General features: G+C 32.1%; 1 protein-coding gene across 1 annotated transcript in view; it reads left to right on the top strand.

Moving 5' to 3' along the window:
- Positions 1-21,582, top strand: part of LOC127708061 (caspase-3-like) — a 73,346-nt gene that overhangs the window by 27,379 nt on the left and 24,385 nt on the right. Inside the window, exons 3-11 of the mRNA XM_052212854.1 lie at positions 840-897; positions 3,122-3,236; positions 4,386-4,420; positions 7,240-7,282; positions 7,701-7,768; positions 8,315-8,330; positions 12,694-12,923; positions 15,390-15,559; positions 16,666-16,789. Coding sequence (XP_052068814.1) covers positions 840-897; positions 3,122-3,236; positions 4,386-4,420; positions 7,240-7,282; positions 7,701-7,768; positions 8,315-8,330; positions 12,694-12,923; positions 15,390-15,559; positions 16,666-16,789 — 859 coding nt within the window. The remainder of the gene's footprint in view (positions 1-839; positions 898-3,121; positions 3,237-4,385; positions 4,421-7,239; positions 7,283-7,700; positions 7,769-8,314; positions 8,331-12,693; positions 12,924-15,389; positions 15,560-16,665; positions 16,790-21,582) is intronic.

The following is a 21,582-nucleotide window of genomic DNA, read 5'->3' as shown; positions in this document are numbered from 1 at the left end:
CGGCGGAGTTAAACATGTTTTGTGGGATCTCAACCCTCCCCCTATACCTCTAGTCAATGTTGAAAAAAGAAACACATAGCAATACGCACAGTAAAACTCAGTTTGAAAGAAGTCCGAGTCCGATGTCAGAATAGGTAACAAAAGAAACTAAGCAAAATGACAATGATACATAAATTAACAACGGACTACTAGCAGTTACTGACATGCCAGCTCCAGACTTCAATTAAACTGATTGAAAGATTATGTCTTCATCACAATCCCTCCCTTTAGGGGTTTAGTATCATACTATCATAAAATATATGAGAGGAACATAACCCGTATCATCGGAAGTGATATTTTCTTAACAGGATATCGGAAATTATTTCCCTCATTTCAGACATGCAAAAGTATATAGAAACCATATAGTTTTTATTAAGTTTGAATAAAACTTTCATATGAGACCGGAAGTGACCTTTTCTAAACCGGATGTAGCAAATAATCTCCTTTATTTCAGACACAAGTTTATAGAAACCATAAAAGTATGAAGAAACCTATGAGTTAATGTCAAAAGTAACTTTCAGTAAACCGGAAGTATCATCTTATCAAGTATTTAGTTTAATGTGGAAAGACCTTCAATTGTTCTCTGAACAATTGGTTTTTAATTTTATTGTTGTTTCATTTACATATAAATGCCTAAGATATCGTTCTCTAAAAGTACTTTACGTACTTTGCTTTTATGATATAAATATTTAGCATATTATATCGTCATGGAAGTACCTGCATTTTTGCACTTTCAACTGTGATCGACTGTGCATAATTTTTGTTATATCTTTTCCAATTGTTATTTGTTTTGTCTTAAGCACTTATCTAAATCAAGTACGAAACAGAAGGATGAGGCAGCTGATAGTTCCAGTCAGGGTAAGTAAATATAGGATAGGCAAAAACAGTTTATAAATGTTTAACAGGAGGCTGAAGATACCGTAGGGTCAATCAAAATTCATCCGTTGAAGAGAACCGACAGCTCAATGGGATCAATGAAAAACGACAAAACAGTCTACAAAAAACTACATAGAACACTTTAGACTGATCAAAACAAATCTCAGCAAACACCGATGGTGATCACAGGTGCTCCTGAAAGGTGAGACGATCATGTTCCACACGTGACACTCGTATTATCTTAACTCGGTTTAGTGTATTTAAACCGAGTGAAAAAATAGAGGTCATCGCATAAACTCCAACAGGAGCGAGATCGGGTACATCGACAGGTTAATTTCTCCTACTACGCTCGCATTACCAGCAGCGAATCGACATTCAAATTATTCAATATAACAGGATAAGGAATAAAACAAAGTCCTTTAAGTATACAGTCGAAATTAGTATTCTTGTATTGTTGGGATCAGTTCTAACATGTCTTTAGAATAGAGATGTCAGGTTGTTTTGTACGTAAAACAGGCCGTAAGATTTCTAGTTTGAATGGTTTTACATGTAACATGTCGGGGCCTGCTGTGCGGTATATGTGTTTTGCTCATTGTTGAAGACTGTATGGCGACCGATAGTTGCTTACTTCTACACCATTTGGTCTCTGATGGAGATTTGTTTCATGGGCAATCATACATTGTACCACATCTTCTTACCTTTATATATAATCAGTTCGAATGTCCTTATATGTTCTAGAGTAGATATGTCCGAATCTGTTCTAGAGTAGAACAGTTATGAATGACATAGATTAGAGCAGCTCTCTGGTCGTGATTGGGACGTGTGTGTTTTAGATATAAGGGAATAAATAGTTAAAATAAAAATAATTACAGTTTTGACATGAATTTTCGTTCTGTTATTTCTCCATTTATATAATATTGCTTTTGATCAAATATGTTTTCATTTGTAAATATAATGCTTAAACACCGAGGAAATATACGTCTACGTTAAAAGTGTCAGAATCTGTTCTAAATTAGAACTGTCAGATTCTATATTCTAGGGAAGAATCTTCATTTGGAAACTGTTTCAAAGGTGGCGGGAAAACTATTCTACAGACTGTTTTACAGCAATTCTCCTGACAGTTCCTGAGAGGTTGTCAGAAAGATTAGAACTGATCTAACTGTATATTGTCTTGAACATAAAAATATGTCCCTCGTGATGATACAGAAACATCACATCGGTCAATCAATACGTGACGGTATACAATTGTAATTTTTTCTCTACAGATGTTTCAGCATTTCGAAATTATTTACAGTTAATTTTTAGCTGCATACGTCATGAAATGACCCATTTTGACTACTAGTCATCTCTATTTTTACTTCAGTAATAAATAAGGCGGAATGGGTTTTATCGTCGAAGCAACATATAAGGTACAGATTTCACTGCACCGGATTTCATGTATCACACCTACATATTAAGTAACAGACAATTACGTTAAGTTCTGTAATCCTATAATTCAGTTTTATTTTTTTCATTGATATGTGTATTCATTTGCATAGAATTATTTCTGGAACTAACAAACAATTTTACTTGAACGTAATGGAAACTGTTACTATGACAACTGCAATCGGAAAATAAACGTTGAAAATGTAAAAGCTATCGTCGTAATAATATCAGATATTCCTAACCACAACTTTTCCTCCGTTTTATTTCTACCAAACCTGAACTGTGTGTCTAATATTGTTTGAGTGAAGTGAAAGACACTCAGTACCAATATTTTCAATAAAATGAATGTTAAAAAACATGCCAAAATGTACGTTGAAAATCTTACCTATTAAAGGAAAAAAAAAAAAAGAAGATACAAGATGTATTTTAAAAGTACCACTCGCTTCAGTAATGTCACTGTATCATTTTAACAAAGTGTGGTCCAGCAGCAGTTTATGTGACATTGGTCTAAAACATTTCTATTTTTTTTCAAATTGAGACACAAAAGCACAGGACGAATGTGATAAATGATATTTTGGCAAGTTTAATGACCGACTTTCTTCGAGTTAAAATTGTGTTTGCCCATCTTGTCATCTTCTTACTTTTTGTCATAAAATGTGTCTAATTTTATCCGATCTGCATTTCTTAATATATCAAAGGATTTGATAATCTGTCAATACTATATAAAGTTAATTTAAATGTGTACTTCATTTCAAAGTCTTATCGATGTTTACATTAGCAGAAAATGACGACCATGGATTTTACCCTCAATATCCGAATGTGTATCATAGCCACGTTTTCGGAACCCAAAGATATTCTGTGAATCAGCAGACTTTAGGAAGATATACATCTGTCGGGTAAGGAAATTTATTGATTACTTGATATGACACATTACGTTTACATTGGAAAACAATAACCACCATTTGAAGAAAGTAAGACAGCATCATGACCAAAAGTAAAGATGGCAAAAAGGTACAGATAGAATATATGCTTGATTCAATGTATATTAAGAGTATTGTCGAAATTCGCATCTGGTGCATGAAAATTGGAACCGTTAATGTTATTATTTTTAGAGTAACAATTCAAGATCAAACATTTTTAACTGATCCATACACGACCATATTAGTATTTTAGTCTTAGATACATATTTTTTTATTAGTATTGGCTTTCAACTAGCTGTCAGTAACTGCGAGCACTGTGAGGTATGTATAAAACCTGCCACGTCTGGTCTTTGTTTTCGTTAGATGTTTTTCTAGTTTGTATCGATCTGATGAGTTAACCCCTTTAACTGATTTTTATAGTTTGTTCTTATGTTGTACTGTAAGACCACTGTCCCAGGTAAGGGAAGGGTTGAGCGCTCACAAACATGTTTAACCCCGCCACATTCGGCCGTCACATTCTTTATGTGCCTGTCTCAAGTCAGGAGTCTGTACAGTTCAGTGGTTGTCGTTGGTTCATATTTGTTTTTCGTTAACTGTTTTGTTATAAATTAGGCCGTTAGTTTTCTCAATTGAATAGATTCATATTGTTCATGTCGGGGCCTTTTATAGCCGACTATACAGTATGGGGTTTTCTCATTCTGATTGGCCGTACGGTTGCCTATTATTGCTTGCATCTACTTTTTTGAACTTTGGTGATAGTTGTCTCATTGGAAATCATACCACATCTCCTTATTTTTATAGTAAAATATTAAACGAGATAAAATTATTGAAAAATATGTCATATATGACTTTTATCCGATCCTGAATTTAAAGTGATTGCGCAATTATGTTTTATTGAAATTTAGATTGTATAATCGTTTATTAGTTGAAATTAGGCATAACATCAAGCTGTTTAACTTCAGTTTCTAGGACAATGGCCGTACACCTCAACACATTTTAATGTAATTTTTAAACATATTTAATGTGAAACGAGAATTTATTAATATAGCGCTGACTTAGCCTGATGCATATGATGATACTGTACATATGCACAATTTATGATAGATAATCATGTACTTTTTTCAGTAATTTATCAACAACGCCGACAACATCAGATTATGGTAATTATATTTATGTATTATAATTCACGATAATGAAAATAACGAAAAATGAAAGTAATACTTTATAAATTTAATGCGTCCAAAGCGCTTTCCGGGATTAATATTCATCCAGAACTTTCAAACCCGAAATTTTTAAAGCTAAAGATTTATAAGAACCTGAACACGTTCCGTGTATATATTTGTCTGGGAGTTTGAAGCTAAGTTTCTTAATCATGTTAATATTTATTGAATTTATCAACGGAGAATTTTAAGAATAAGATATGTCACAAACCATGTTAATACCGACGCACTGACTACTGAATTGATTCCCCCCAAAAGACTAACAGTCAATCAATACTGGTATTTTGACCCAGTGATAGGAAATAAAAAAAGAGACGAGTAACACACATTAAACTTCATGACATGCAAAGTCTGTCAACAAATAATGTGAAGCATTTAAATTACATTCTTGTGCATGGAAGACTCATCAGCAGAACAATGAATATACTGTTTTCTTTCTCTTACGTCACAAAAGAATCATACAAAAATAAAGTGAACAAGAGGATTGTGTAAGGAACCATCACAGACGGTCCTGCATTATGTTTATAAGTACATTATGATGCAAGTATGTTTCATACATAATTTGTATTAAGGCATCGGAGTTCAACTAAGCTATTTGACAATGATCAATTAAGTACATCGTTCTTTCGTGTACACAACACACTTGCTGGTGGCGGCGATTAATCATGCTTTGTTTCATGTTCGAACTCAAAGGGGTTTTAAAGTAAGAGAACGAAAACGATTTTTGTACAGGGTTGGTTAAGTTGAACCAAGTGTTCAGCCAAGACATTCAATGCATGTTTTTTTCTGTGCATGCGATTAACCTAGTAAGGGTGAGTTACCATGCCAAGTTTCATCCCTGAACCCCAAGTGTTATTAAAGTAAACAGTAGGACTATTTTTGTACATATGCACAGGGATGGCTTATATGATCTTAGTCTCTGATAATGTCTTTCAGTGTCCAGTTGTCGTCCTTATACGAAACACACCTCGTGGTAGTGGTGAATTATCACGCCAAGTTCAATCACTAACCTCCATGGGGTTTTAAAGTTAGCGAGCGAAAACAAATTGAGACGGACGCACGTTCAGCTGATTATCTCAGCCGTTCCAAATCTCGGCGGGCGCTTATTTTATCAACGTTTACAACTTACCAGAAAATATCCGAGTTACATTTGAATATGCATGTATTAAATAAAACCATATCTAAATATGTGTCCCTATACATTTATGAACACTTACGGTCTTACATCACGTCAATACTTATATTTTGACATTGCACAAGTTTATGATTATCCCAAACTGTTCATAACGTCTTTACACTTAAGCCATTGGATATGTACGGATTGCTATTTTTAAAGTCTGTGAAACATGCCTGATTTTATTTATTAACTGTAATAAGCTTTGAACCCGCTTTCAGTAACTGTCAGCACAATGAGATCGGTTCTTTGTGTCTTTTTTCTTTTATTCTTTTGGTCGATCTAATGTCTAAAGTCTTTTCCAACTACAGTTTGTTGTTATGTTGTGGTGTTACATCACTGTCACAGGTGACAGGGGATGGAGCACCCGCAAAAATGTTTAACCCAACCACATTCTATATGCCCCTGTCAAAACTATGGAGCTTGTAATGTAGATTCTGTCGTTGCTTACCGTCATGTTTTTGTCATTTGAATTTGTATAAATTTTGTCACTTCGGGGCCTTTTATAGCTTACAATTCGGTATGGGTTTTGATCATTGTTGAAGGCCATACGGTGACCTTTAGTTCTTTACATTTACGTCTGTTGGTCTCTGATGGATATTTGTCTTTTTGGCAATCATACAAACTATTCTTATGTTTATAGTTTTGATATCTTCTTATATTTTTTTTTTATCAAAAAAACATTTTTCTGCTTCGCCACACGGTACGAAGCTATAAGTTTCAGTCGATTGATCAATTGTTGGTTGCTTAACGTCCAGCGGCGAAGTTTCAGTCGATATACACGCCATCTTAAAATGATTAATTAATAATCAACAGTTGGTTTTGATTGGTACTTTATTCGTGAGGCTAATGTTTAATTGGGTGGCATGAGTTATAAAATTCGGAACAAGTCAGGAAGGGGAGGAGAAATTATTTACGGGTCTGAGAGTATGGGTATTCCAAACCCGATGATTGATGAATATGATGCAATAGGCTGACATATTGTTTGATAAGCGCTTATGGTCAAAATTGATACATTTATTATTACGGATTTCCTTTGTTTTAATTTATACATTATGATTAGTTTTATTCACAATAGTTCGTGTATGATGTGTATGGTGTTCAAATCATATCACCAGGCATTACATATAATATACGAAAATAATAGCTATCTTATGTAACACATTCTTTTTACAGTCCCTTGTTCGTGACCCTAAGAACGGAGCTTAATTACTTCTGTTATGTCGCATTTCGTATCATATTATTAAATAAATAATAATGAAACTGAAACCCAAATAAAATTATCCGAACATAAAAAAATAATAAATACTTCAAAAAAACTATCGTTTTCTCTAAAAATCACAACAAAACAAAAGCTGACGTTAATTTATAATATTGCGAAGCACTCCATACTATTTTGGAAAGATGAAACTTGTAAATATGTAAATTAAGACAAGTTGCATAAATACGAAAATACAATTTAAATCTATACATGAATACATACAATACATCCGAAACTTCAACTACTATCTTTTAAGATATTACTTTTGCACATCAAAATCATAATGCAATATAATTTGATACGCTTTTTTTTTCTTCGTTTAAGTTTCCGAAATTGGAAGGAACCCGTCGTCACGGGCAAGTGTTTGGTGAGTTAATTAATACACAAGTATGCTATCTTGTTACCTTTATACGGTAAAACAGGAATTTGAGAAGGGTATAAATTCTCAATTCTGTCAAATGGTAATATATATGAATGTGTTAATGATGAAGACTGAGTGATAATTGTTGAATGTACTTGTGCCATGTACTTGCTAAACTGTTACAAATTCGTTCAATCAGGGAGACTTTAATGTTCTCTAATGAGCTTGATGCGGTTTGTATTTTTAAGATTTATTAATAAGATTAGTGTCACAGTTATGTTCATAATCATCGAATTCCTTAAAAATTGAAAGAAGCAAGACAAAAAAAAAAAAAATAATTTCTACATTTAACAGATGGTTGCTTCAATAAAAAACGGTCATTTCATTAGTATAGATAAAAAAAACTTATATAATTGTTTTACAGCGTTAACACAGAAAGACCACCAAATAAACAAAATAAGGATTTTGAAACTGATGCACGACCTTCCATGCGTAAGTCATTACAGTTGAATACATGTCAAGAATTGGTGTTAATCTTAAAGGACTTTATATACTTTAAAAAGATTGTTTTCAATTGTGTGTACATTGTATCTTAAGCTTCTATAGAACAAGCACAAAATATTAACAAAAACACCCAGCTCTAAGTAAATTAAAAAGCAGGAAGTCCAAAATACCTGCCAAATCAAACGTTGGACTATATCAATCAACGGCACGAATGGAAAACAACTGTCATATTCCTGACTTGGCGCAGGCATTTTCAAAAAAATGGCGGGTTAAACCTGATTGTTTGTAACATTTGGTTGACCAATCTGGGATCGAAAACAGGTACTCCTGCACTTAGGTGGACCGTCTTGTCACGAGACTAGCAAGTCAGATGTATTTCATTTCGACATCTTAAAAAAATTGAAACTAATTTTTCGACATATATATTTATTTTTTTACTTATTTTTCTTTTTAATTTCCTGTCCAACATATAAAATTGAATAGCTCAAACTTCATTAATTTACCATACAACTGAATATCTTCTATATTTTAAAGGAAGATCACAGTCTTGGTATGTACATATATATATATGATTAGAAATAAATCATTCTTTCAGTACTTGCATAGTTTAAACGATACATTTGTCTTTCATTTACGACATATGGTATAGATACAGTTTTGATCAGTTCTAATCTTTCTTAAATCTGTCAGGAACTGTCAATAGAACTGTTCTAGAACAGTCTGTAGAAGTTGTCACTACACCTTTAAATCAGTTTTGACACTTGTAACCTAGATCCTGACATTTCTATCATAAAAATAGTTCTGGACAGCTGTATCTGTTTATATAGTTATTTGTTTAATTTATTTAATGCATGCAAGTTATTCAATTTACTTATTTTATTCAAGTTATTTGATTTATTTCATTAATTATATTAATTGTTTTTATTTATTTTATTACAGTATTTATCTATTTAATAGATATTATTTATTTATTTATTTATTTATTTATTTATTTATTTATTTATTTATTTATTTATTTATTTATTTATTTATTTATTTATTTATTTATTTACTTATTCATTCATTCATTCATTCATTCATTTATTTTCTTTCTGTTTTTTTTTTCTATTTTTTTTAATTTATTTATCTATTTTATCTATATGTCAATTTTATTTTAAACAAACATTCTATATATCTGGATACTGTTTGTTAATTGTTTTTATTTATTTTATTACGGTATTTATTTATTTATTTTCTGTTTTTTTCTATTTGTTTAAATTTATTTATTTATTTATTTATTTATTTTCTTTCTGCTTTTTCTGTTTTTTTTTATTTATCTATTTTATCTATAGATCTATTCATGATTTTTACTGATATATATTTCTCAAGACAAAACATGTTGATTACAAATAAATGTTCTTAAAAAAATATTTTCATGAAATTTCATAATCTGATAAAAAATAAAATAATACTAATATATATGAAGCGATAAAAAATTCCATTTTGCACTCGATAACGTCAGTGTATTTACATGTATACGCAGTAATGCTGGTTTAAAAGCACACACAGATACTTCCCCATAACATTACTTCGGATTCCCTCACAGTAATCCGAGTAAAAATGTATATACACATGTAACAAAAATAAGAGTGATCATGTTAAATGATAGATAATGACAGTACCGATAGTTGGCTTTTACACCCAATTTACAATAACCTTGACAAATCTCACTATTAGCCTTGTTTAGAATACAGCAAAGTACTCTCGACCAATGAAATTGTAGAATTGGATGCCTCTTAATTGTGAAGAATGAATGTAAATCATGTTCTTAGTAAGGGATTATCCTATTATTTGGGTCTATTTACAGTTCAAAACAAAGAGTTTCTATAAATGAGTTACAACTGCCCAGAAGCACATTTATCAGATTGAAAGGATTTATCACACAGTGATTGAAACTGACTAAAAGTTGAATTGTGAAACAAACAAAAATCTCAAAATAAGTTGAAGTTAAATTACTGGTGCAGCAAAAAATTGGTACCGTGAATTTTATTATGAAAATATGAATAACTTCAAATTACTATAAAATTAAACAATAACAAACAATGCAAAAAAAAAAAGAAAAAAAATCTTTCAGATAAAAAATAACCTAAATCTTTTAGCTTTCCAAAACTTTGATTACTTGATCAGCGGTTGGGGAGAATAGTTATTTCCAATACAATTATTCCGATAAAAAAAAAACAGGAATTAATTTTAAACATATTAAAAACTTTTAAGGGCATTATTTTTTAGCATTTTCCTGACATAATGAAACAGTATTTGATGTAAAAAGCCGGACCAAATTATTGGCTGTGAAATAAAATTTAGTTGTAACTCTAATGTATTAATTGATTTAAACTGTAAATAAAACAGGATAATTCCTCACTAAAATATTACATGATTTACATTCATACTCACAATCAGGAAACATACAATTCCTACCTTTTCTTTCTACTGTTGTGTCACCTAATATCTATAACGCATTTGTTTTTAAAAATATTTCCCAAATGATAAGAAAGTCCTCACATCACTAAAACTTATCCATAAATGACAAGCCGAAAAAGGAAGTCATGCATCAATTATAAACATTGCACTGACAATGAAACTAATTCTTGAATAGATCATTTGAGCCTTGAGCACTTTACAATATTCTAAGTTTGTAAGAGAATGATAATCCCTTACTTCATGATAAGTACTCGCTAACGCTCGTACTTATTCATGAAGAAAGGGATTATCATTCTCTTACATGTCTAGGTTAGTCATACTGATAGTCTGCTCGACTGTTTTCTCTACTACTTGATTGTCTATTATTGTCCTTTGTATCCCAATGAATTCTTTAGAAAACTATTTCGTAACGCTTCGAATACCAGATAATTAGTTGGCTTGGCCATATGAACTCGTCAATGAGTTGATAAGTCATTGTTATATTATAAATAGCCTCTGACTAAATTTTATTTTATCTAACTGGTTGGGGCAAAGTAGTATTCACCTTATGTCAGATTTATAAATAAGCAATCATGTGAAGTTCCTTTTCCCTATTATACTTTCAATAGATCTCTGTACCATCGCTCTCCCCCTAAAATATTTTACATTTCACAAAAGAATCACATGTACAAATTTAATTGAATTGATTATAAGGATATGTATAATATACTAAGTACAGCAAGTCCTTTCACAAATAACCACATCCACGAAATATAGAATTAGACTTCGATGCTGTAACTTCTTCTAGACCGTCACAGTCAATTCACGTGCGTAATTCATATGACTATGCAAATAGTCTCATTACTTTAAAACATACTTCACATGTATTCAAGTTTGTGTGATATGTAGAGGTTGATATGATAAATCTTTATGACGGTGTCCCAAAATAAATATAAGGATATTTCCGGCGAATCTACTGTGGTGAAAGCCACAATTGTTCATGACAACAGTGTCCCCGGGACGTAAGCAATATTTTCCAAATCAATCTAAATCATGTAAAGCATTAGAAAAAAAAAGTCAACGAGATGAAATACATTTGAAGGTCCACCTAAAATATTGAAATATGCAATTCCAAATGGCCCATGCATGAAGGAGGTTTTCCGTGTGGGTGGCATTAGAAGCATATTTGTGTACCTCTATAGCCTTTTCCCCTACTGTTGAATGTCCGTAAAGTCTATTTCTAGATGAAAACTCAATATCGATGAAAAGAATATGTTCGTCCATTATGAACGTGTGTATTCTAGTATCTTTATGCCAATGTCATATAGAAAATACTGTGAAATTACCATTATATAGTTTATTATCTACCAGTACACGTCCGTCATTCGTCATTGTCGTCCTTTTTTACATAGTGCACTTAATGTAGTATCTTTCGTGGATCAGAATAACCTTGGTCCTTTCGATGATGGTATACTTATATATTTCAATTTGTTGCATTGTTTCTTTGAAAGACATATATAAAATAAGGAGAAGTGGTATGATTGCCAATGAGAAAACTAAGTAAGGGGACAACCAGTTGCCATTTTTAGGGGAAGGTGGAATTTTTTCGGAGGGAAATTAATTTTCAACTTTGTACGGTTTTGACGTGCAAACATTACTTTTTACTTTTGTACACCTTAATTTACTGCATTGTGTTGGGTAAAATATACATTTTCATTTTGTTTGGGCGAGGTTATTTATTTTTAAATCCTAACCAGGCCAGACTATTTATTTTCACAATTCTGCACCCCTCCTCATAATATCAAGTGGTCGTCCCCTAACATACAGAGTAAAAAATACAGCAACTATAGGTAATCATACGGCCTTCAACATTATTAGCAAACCCGATACCCTGTAGTCTGTTATAAAAGGCCCCGACATGACAAAATGTGAAACAATTTAAACGAAAAAATCAACGCGAAACAAACATGCCTTCAGAGTTACATATGATCCATTAGCAAACAAGAGATTAGGCAACACAGATTAATCAAGTAATTGATGAGCTTCATACACCAAACAAACTAATTATCTGGTATTCGAAGCGTTACTAAATAGTTTTCTAAAGAATTCATTGGAATACAAAGGACAATAATAGACAATCAAGTAGTAGAGAAGACAGTCGAGCAGACTATTAACAAGGCTAGTAGTGAGATTTGTCAAGGTTATTGTAAATTGGGTGTAAAAGTAGTATATTTTGGTCCCAAGGTATATTTTTGTTTATGTAATTTTTAGTTGGGGCATGGTAATTCATATTAATTTCGAACTACATCCAATGCAAGAAAATTAGTATCATATTTGGAAAATTGGTAACTAAGATGTGCGTGTAGACAATGTCAAAACATTAATTTAATCTGTATGTAGTATTTATGTAGTCAGCTGCAAATTGATGTGTTTGTCAGCTTTATCGCTTAATTTAAAAATTTGTTTTTTTGAAGCAATCAAATACCGGATTTTTACAGTATGAATGAGGAATATTACAGCATGAACCACCCAAGACGTGGTGACTGTGTTATTTTTAACATCAAACATGTCCGAAATGATGATATCAGATCCGGCACCGAACAAGATGGTCAAAAGTTGAAAAAGACCTTTTCTTCACTTGGGTTTGAAGTTATAGAGAAGGTAGATGTGACCAAGAAGGAATTTAAAAAAGAAATAAAAACCTGTACGTTGATTTGTATTGTTTTCATAAATATGTCTACACTTACGTTAAAATGGGAAAATAAAATTGCTTCTTAAGTTAATCATGTCATGTCGCAAATCAAAATACGATGAACACATAGATAAACCAAATACTATATTAATAACTACTGTCACCAATCTTTACGTCGCTCTACAATTAATATTCATTAGAAGTTGATGAGACATTTGCTATTTTGTTTGAAAATCCCTATTTTTCAATCAATTCTAAACCATCCTTTTCGTTAAAAGCGTTGAATCCGAGTGTATCACCTAGCCGTCGATCGGTCGCTAGTGAGACACATGGTTAGGAATTGAATTTATTCGAGGTGAATGAATACGCTGCGGACACGTCCAGTAAAAATCAAAACATATCAATGCCCAATTCTTCTAAATAATGCACGAAATATTTGCAACTGACATTAAATAGACAGAATTCAATCAACCTTCAAAGCCTAAGAACCAGGTGGGAAATGGCAATCAATGTGCATCCGCCGTGACGTCGTCCGTTGCGTTGTCATTACCCTTATAAAAATTCTACCATCGGAAGCTATTGAATCAGTTTTAACTGAATTAGACTTCAATGATATTTTGAGTATTTAGTATAAAGTTTATAAATTTCCCGCGTTTAAAACCAACATAACAATCATATCTTAAAACCAATTTATAACAGATCGGTAAAATTAATTTAATTATTTATTTATTGAAAAGGTATTGCCAACAACCATTTTTAAAACTCAGGTAACTAAGATGATGGTATCTTCTTGCTGTTGTCTTCTTATTGGATTTATTCCCCTTAAATGTCGACTGTTTTTGCAATTTTTTTAGTTTCTGCCTATTGTCTTATAAACTATCGTATGCTGACAAAAAAAAAATGTAACAAAAAAGGATATGCACTATAAGATCTAAATAATGTTGATTGATTAAAACCTTTTATGAAGTATTTCCCTTTAAGAACGATGTTTGAAAAATCTTATCTAAACAAATCTAAACTTTTGTAGTTAAACATTAGCTGTGCAATGATTGAAACAAGTTGCTTTCTTTAAAAAAAGAAATGCAATCGTGAACCTAAATGCCTATTTGGTATATAAGATCAGATAATTGTTATATAAAGATGCATGATTTTACCTCATTTTTATTTATATAAGATGTAAAAAAACTGACATGGATTTTTAATGAAACTGCTGTTCAATGTTGGGCATAATTTTCTTGTTAAAGAAATCATTTTTCTCTCTCCCATCCCTCTCTCTTCCAATAGATAGCATTACAACATGCCAAATAGGAGACAACCACTGTACGTTCCATTCTGGGGTACTGTTTTGGAAATTAGAGGAAGCTTCCTGGCTAAAGTCGACATGTAAATGTGAAAACAGTCTTTTTTTAAGAAGTTTAAAGAAATGAATCATGATTATTTGTTTTTGTAGCCAGTTTGAAAAAAGTTCAATCAACACTCAGTCTCTATAAAAGACATTCGTTATTTTACTCTGACCCTGTATTAATATATATCATCACTGCTATTGCATATGCATAATATCCGACACCACAGACATCACGCCCAGACATTTAATTAGTCTTTCAGAATCGTCATCATACCGCTAAACATATTTTTATAACTTGATAAATAAGATGTTTCGTTGTAGCATCTTATATCTGCTTTTTACACGTCTCGACGATTCTAAGGTTTAGTTGTTTTTCTTTGATTTATTTCCTATTTAATTTTGATAACGTCAAAGGAAAGTTTGTTCCGAAATTTACCAATTAAAGTAACGGACTTCTAATAATAATTCCATTTTTGCTATTTTAATTAAAATAGGATCAATTTAGAAACTCCTTGTCTGTTCGCATCTTTCCTGGACGTAGAATTTTAATTGCTGCTTAAACGGACTTTGCTCTTTTATAATAACGCTAAAATTGCTCAGTTTTAAAACGCCCTATCCATTGACGGTCACTTAATCTCCAATGTGAACCCAGCTTGTAATTTAGAAATCTTAACATATGCGACTCTAATTTAATTAACTACTGATGTAGTATATCAATCAGCCTCGATTAACACTTATCTTTATAGCAACTGTAAAACGCTAATACATATTCATCAGATCAAATAATTACCTATTACGCAGGCTGTCAAAGAAAAGAACAGATGTATTCCGAAAAGACAGTAGGCATTTCCGGTATTCCGAAAGACTACAAAAACAACCAATATATATGCGTGAAGCAATAATGTCATCAATGCAAGTTATTGATGAAAGCCACATGACACAATTGTAAATCGACTGGGTCGTATATGTCATAAATGTGGATTTCTTTGTGAACTTTTGGTTTTTAAGAAAAAAAACAATTATGGAGAAAACCGTAAATTACAAAGTTGATATATATATTAATGCTTATTATTATTTTCTAGCTTATAAGGTTTTGATAGAAATCTAAAATATCTCTATCTATTCAAAATAAGTTGCCGATAGGAACCATGATAGCGATGATTGCTTTGTCTGTGTGATTTTAAGTCACGGTAGAGAGGGATATGTCAATACAACTGACGGAGAATTATCTCTAACAGCGATCATGGATCCTATAAAGAAATGCAAATCATTGCTTGGAAAGCCAAAACTTTTCTTCATTCAGGTATATATATACCTTTGCATATTTTTTTTCATATAGATTCTTACATTGGTACCAGTGAATTATCTGATTTATCCAATCGAGGTAGTTCAATTAAATTCGATAATTTAACTATCAAGATTGGATAAATCCGATAATCCACGAGCTACTTTGTAAGAATCTGTTTCTCTAAATATTATCAAATACATAAATCAAAAATGAACAAAAATCCCCTTAAAGTGCTTTCCACATTCGTGATTTCTTCGTCACCCAGAGAGCTGATGAAGGTTATGACCTTTTAACTCATAAAAATAAGGAGATGAGGTATGACTGCCAAGGAGACAACTATCCACCAAAGTTCAAATAAAGTGGATGTAAGCAATTATAGGCAACCGTACGGTCTTCAACAATGAGAAAAAAACCCATACAGTATAGTCGGCTATAAATGGCCCCGACATGAAAAATATGAAACAATTCAATTGAGAAAACTAAAGGCCTAACTAATAACAAAACAATTAACGAAAAAAAAAATCATCTTCTGAGATCATCGGCAACCACACGTCGATTATGTTTTAAAGAATGGGTCCAGAAAGGGTTAAATTGACAAAGAATTAGAGAAATAGTTATGTTACACGAAAACAAATGTTTGACAAGTTTTAAAGACTACTCATAAAAGGATTTTAAACTGAGAAACAATTTAGTAATTAGATCTCATATTAAATGATCTCATGGATTTCGGTCAATCTTTATAATTTGATTTTTAGCCACATAAATAAAAAAAAAATATAACTTAAAGCTGGTTTGAATTTCCTTTATTTCGAATTCATCAAATTAATCTGTTTTTAGGCCAATGGACATGTCAGATGTATTAAACATATGCTGGCTATTGGAAACGCACATCATGTATTTTTTTGTATATCAATTTTTGCCAATGAAACGTCAAATGGATTCCATGAATACAAAATGTATATAGATTACTTGAAATGTAGCATGTAAATTTAACTAAATTGACCAATGGAAACTATGATTATCAATTTACAAATAAATTAAGAATAAAGAAATACGTTAGTCATATGAGTATAAAACATTTCGAACTTTGATGTACAATTTTAGAATTTTGTATTATTTAGGCTTGCCGTGGAAACAAGATAGATTTTGGAAATTTAGCTCAAGACGGTTCTCAAAGGGAAGGAGTAACTGTACAAAAGTTATCATCAGAATCAGATGTTCTAATTGCCTATTCCACAACATCTGGTAAATAATTTCAAGTGCAACTAACAAGATTATAAATTGTCTCTCTACAAAATGAAAACAACACTTTACATATTTCCTGTTTCCAAAAGCTCTTTACAGGATTTACCATCACCAGGAACGCTCAAATCCGAATATTTTAATGCCAAGGCTGTATAAGAACATAAACAGTTAATGAGCTATATGATCAAAAAGGACCTAAAAATAATAGCCAAATAAAGCTCATATTTCAAAGAAAAAAAGTTGTTCGATATATAGAGTATCAGTTATCCATCAATTATCCGTATTCAATTTGGTAAAACGTTTTCTTCTGGAATCCTTCCAGAGTGAGTAGTTTTGAAAAATAATAAAGGTGACCAAAATATCTAGTATAGTTACGGCACCCTTTGTCTCACGTCGAATTTAGGAAGAAATCAGACAAGATTGTGGTCTCTAAACTGATGCCAAGGGAGTTTCGTTAGTGGTATTATCTCCAACATCGTATATTTGGCATGAAAGCTTTTTTCTTATGATCTAGATGTAAGGAAGAGAGAAAAGTTGTCAACTTTTTTCCTTGTCTTATACCTAAACGACATAGTGTATAATCTGGTTGGAAACCCTGTAAACGGTAAACAATTGATATAAACGAAAACGTTTGAAGTTACTCATCGTATGTAGTTGAAGTTGTTTCTTATTTTTAAGCCGATGATAACATTTTTTTGGCAGAACCGAGAGTAAAGCTTCAAAAAGCACTGTCTCTTTTTGACGAATATTGATTCGATTGGAAACTAAGCTTTTTAACGGCACAGAAACAAGGATTTTTATTTATTCAAAAGGGAGGCTTTTTTTCCCATTCGACAATAGATACCTTTTACACGTCCATCTGTCTTAGCGCATGCCCAGGCTAAAGTAAGCGTTTTGGATATGTACCCCTTGTAGGTTTAATGATTAATAGTAAATGCTGGTTGTGTTGGTTATAAAGTAACTCAAGAGCACAGAAAACGAGTAGAAACCAAGCTGTAAACACTCTGTATGTGCCTGTCCCAAGTCATATTAAGGTATATAGGAAATTTTTTTCTGAGACAAGTGCCTGTGGATTTAAAGGATGCTTATTACTTCGTACTATTATTGATTGCTTGTTGTTGTTAAATGTCACTTTTAGGATATACTTGGCTTTATCTAGGCGGTCAGCTTTTATTAGGGAGGAAGCCGGAGTACCTGGAAAGTACATCCGACTTTCAGACGGAAAGCTGTCAATCCAAGCGAGTTAGAACTTGCACCTCTGTGTTGACAGGCTAGTGATCATTGTAGATGAAAACAATGGACTTTGCCATATCCGCAAATATTTGTGTCCGATGGTACGGAATCCCATATCAAAATATTCATAAATAACAAAAACACTTTAACGTTTGTCTATAGTTCTATCTTTATATTATCTTTCAAGAATTATCTGACCACTGTAACTAATAATCTGACTTTGAATTTTTTACCAACGGACAGTTTACCTCAAATTTTCAGGTTCGAACTTCTGCATAATTTCTCCAATAATCACCATAGTCCGTGCATAATACTACTCGAAAACGACTCCTGACATATACTTTTTAATAACATTTAACCTTAAGAAGCTTAATTGATAAAGCCTGTCAATACATGCCAATAAACTGCATGGTTATCTTATTCAACTTCTTTCATTTATGCAATGAATATTACGTCTTTTTTATCTTGTTGTTTCATTGTCTGTTGGTTTATTTGTATTGTTGGTGTTGTTTGTAAACGTTAATTTAGGCGAAAGTGGTTAACCGATTTTCAATTTTCGTAAATCGATTAGGAAGAAACAATTCAAAGTAACAAACAAACACTGAGGGAATTCCATGAACTCTAAAAGGAGTGGGACCGGATGCGTCGACAGATAGCGTCTTTGGCTATACATGCATCAACCGCCATGCGAATTTAAGGAAGATAACGTTCGATATATGACCGTTCTTAATCAAAACATAGGGTCAATATAACGATTTAACGAAAGGAGTGCAGTAGAATTATATAGCAATATCAAAATATAGAAGAAAAAAGAGAAGATAAATGAGCCAAAAGCTCTCTCAGAAACACTTATGTTTAAACCGCTTTTTCTTGATGTCAGGTTTGCACATGGGTCGATTTTCGAGTTGAACCGAACCTTTTAAAGATTGCGACTATACCACCACAGTCATAACATTTTAAAACACGTACAATAAACATTAATATGCCCACTACGTTTGTCACTTGAAAGGCACAACGACTGTCAATTTTATTCTTCATCATAACAAATGTTCACCTTTTATTAATAATTTGACACTGGACGTTTAACAGTCATCCATCTATCCATCCTTTTATTATTCACTATCAGTTTTACTTTTATTGGTTATGAACTTCATGTCTACATTAAAATTAAACTAGAATCATGTGCAAAAAGTGTAGCCGAGACCATTGATTGGCGCGCTAAAATATCCCATTGACTGGGTCAGATTAGGTGAACGTTCGTCTGTAACGCCCACAACTCACGACGTATTTTTTATAAACATTTAAACTGTGGGGTTGCCAAAGGGTCTCAGTATATATACGAACTACAGTGCACAGTATATTATATACATATTTTATTTGCGATCATAAAATGTACGAAGTCGTCCATTACTATGTAAATTGGGTCGATTAAAAAAAAGCTGAATATGTTTTTGTTGCCAAGGGTTTTTCACAAGTATAGTAGTTAGCAGAAAAGATCATCAAACTATACATTGTATACTGAACTGCGGCCAAGCTTAGCGAAAGGTCGTGCAACATAATCAGTCAAACAAACTTTATTAGATTAACTCGTTAAGGAACGATCGTTTTCATTGGTCAATTCAAACCTTCGACCTCACACCTGCGAAAATAGAAAACGTGTACTATAAAGCTGAATGGAGTGATCAGTATTCACGTAGCCGGTCAAGGTCGTTAAAAACTTCCATCGTCGTATTCACGTACATGATTGTGTTCTTTATTATCCCATGGCAATTCTAGCTTTTATACATGTGCATGTAAAATTTTAAACTTTAATCTTAACAGTCACGTCGAAATATTTAATTCAACTGTCTCCTCTCAATTGGTTCTGGATTAAGGGAGCTACCATTTTATTTTGATTGGGGGTGGGGGACTTGGATGAAACATTTTGTCCTGCATTTTTTTTAGTTGTTATCTCTGTCCTGTCTTTCTATTTTTCAGTCTGTTAGGTCCTGACTATATTTATTAGTTTATCCTGATTTTTTTACATAAATCGTCATCCTGCCTTTTTTTTGTCAAGTTGCTCACCCTGCCTTATCTTTTATTCAATGGACTTGATGAAATAACGTTGTACTTGAAATGAAACCGTACTTAACTACAAAAATAACCAAATTACATACTAAAGATATTGCTCGATTTTTATAGTAAATGGGTTTGTGTTATAAACTGTCATGTTCATTATTCCTATTCTTTCATAAGTTTTAGGATAGTGTGATTTTTTTTCTGATTTAGTTTACTTGATTTTGAAAAAAAAATCCCGAAATTCTAAGTAAATTCAGAACATGTAACCAGCCATGCTTTGTTTAGAGAAAAAATGGAGATGGCAAACTATGGCACAGTGGAAGGAAATGTACTTTATAAAATCCAGCGATATACTTTCTTAATTTATAATTAACTGTTTTGCTATCCTCGGTTGAAAATTATATATTGTAAATATAAAAAAGTTGCATAGAAAACAATCAGTTTTAAACAGTGTGGTTATTCACTAAATGTATTGATAAAAGGTGACTCCATTTTTGTACATACTTTTACAGTAGTCATCCTTAATTTCTTAATATTTCGTTTATAAGTTTATCATACATGTATGATTTTGTATTTCATTTTAATACACACGCATGCCACACGTTACTTTGGCGGAAAGTTCAACAATGTTATGCAAAGCTCTATTCTTACGGTATGAAATTAAAGGATAAATTTTCAACCAATTAAAGTCGAAAACAGTACATTTATATAGTTCCTTATAAACTACGACATTTCTCACAAGTATTTATTTATTTTTTAGTTCCACACATGCAAACATAAAATCTTCGCCGATGAAACATTTCAAACCTTTTTACACCAACATGCCTTCACTGGATTCATTTGAATTTCGTGGTGACCATGATAGTACATTGCATAGTACATCTATATTCACGTGCACACATGATACGATCTTTCGGGGACAATTTGCTCGTTTATGACACGTCATTTCTGAATGACCAAACGCTTAGCTACTTTATTTTCGTTTTATAGCATGAAAACAATAAAAGAGGAATGTGCAACCCATCATAAATTTGAAATGGATCAGTATTATGAGATCCTTATTATAAGTAACTACGACATTGTCAGGATAATAACCTAGCGTCAATATGAAAGAAATTAAAGTGGTTCATACATTCATCCGTATAAAAGCGGCACATGTATTTTATTTTATCCTTATATTTTCCATATTGCGGTACAAGTGCTGCATGCATAAAGAATATTACTTAACACAAATTATTAGTATAATATTTCGACCCCACTATTTGAAATTCACAAAATACTTATTTAAATATTTCGACCAAAAATCATTGTTTTTTACGTTCGTAGTAACGTAGTACATTCCATTGTCGGTCACCTGTGTCAATTCACGTGCACACTACAATTGTTGTTGTATTTAAATCTTTCGGCCAATGAAATGAGACGTTACAAGTTGTTTGTTTGTGATACGCCAGAATGTTATCAATGAATTATCAATCGCTAAACTTGACTGTACCTATTCAAAA

This window comes from Mytilus californianus, unplaced genomic scaffold, assembly GCF_021869535.1.
Source record: "Mytilus californianus isolate M0D057914Y unplaced genomic scaffold, xbMytCali1.0.p SCAF_7, whole genome shotgun sequence".
Classification (NCBI taxonomy): Eukaryota; Metazoa; Mollusca; class Bivalvia; order Mytilida; family Mytilidae; genus Mytilus; species Mytilus californianus.
This window is presented reverse-complemented; position numbering and strand designations above follow the sequence as displayed.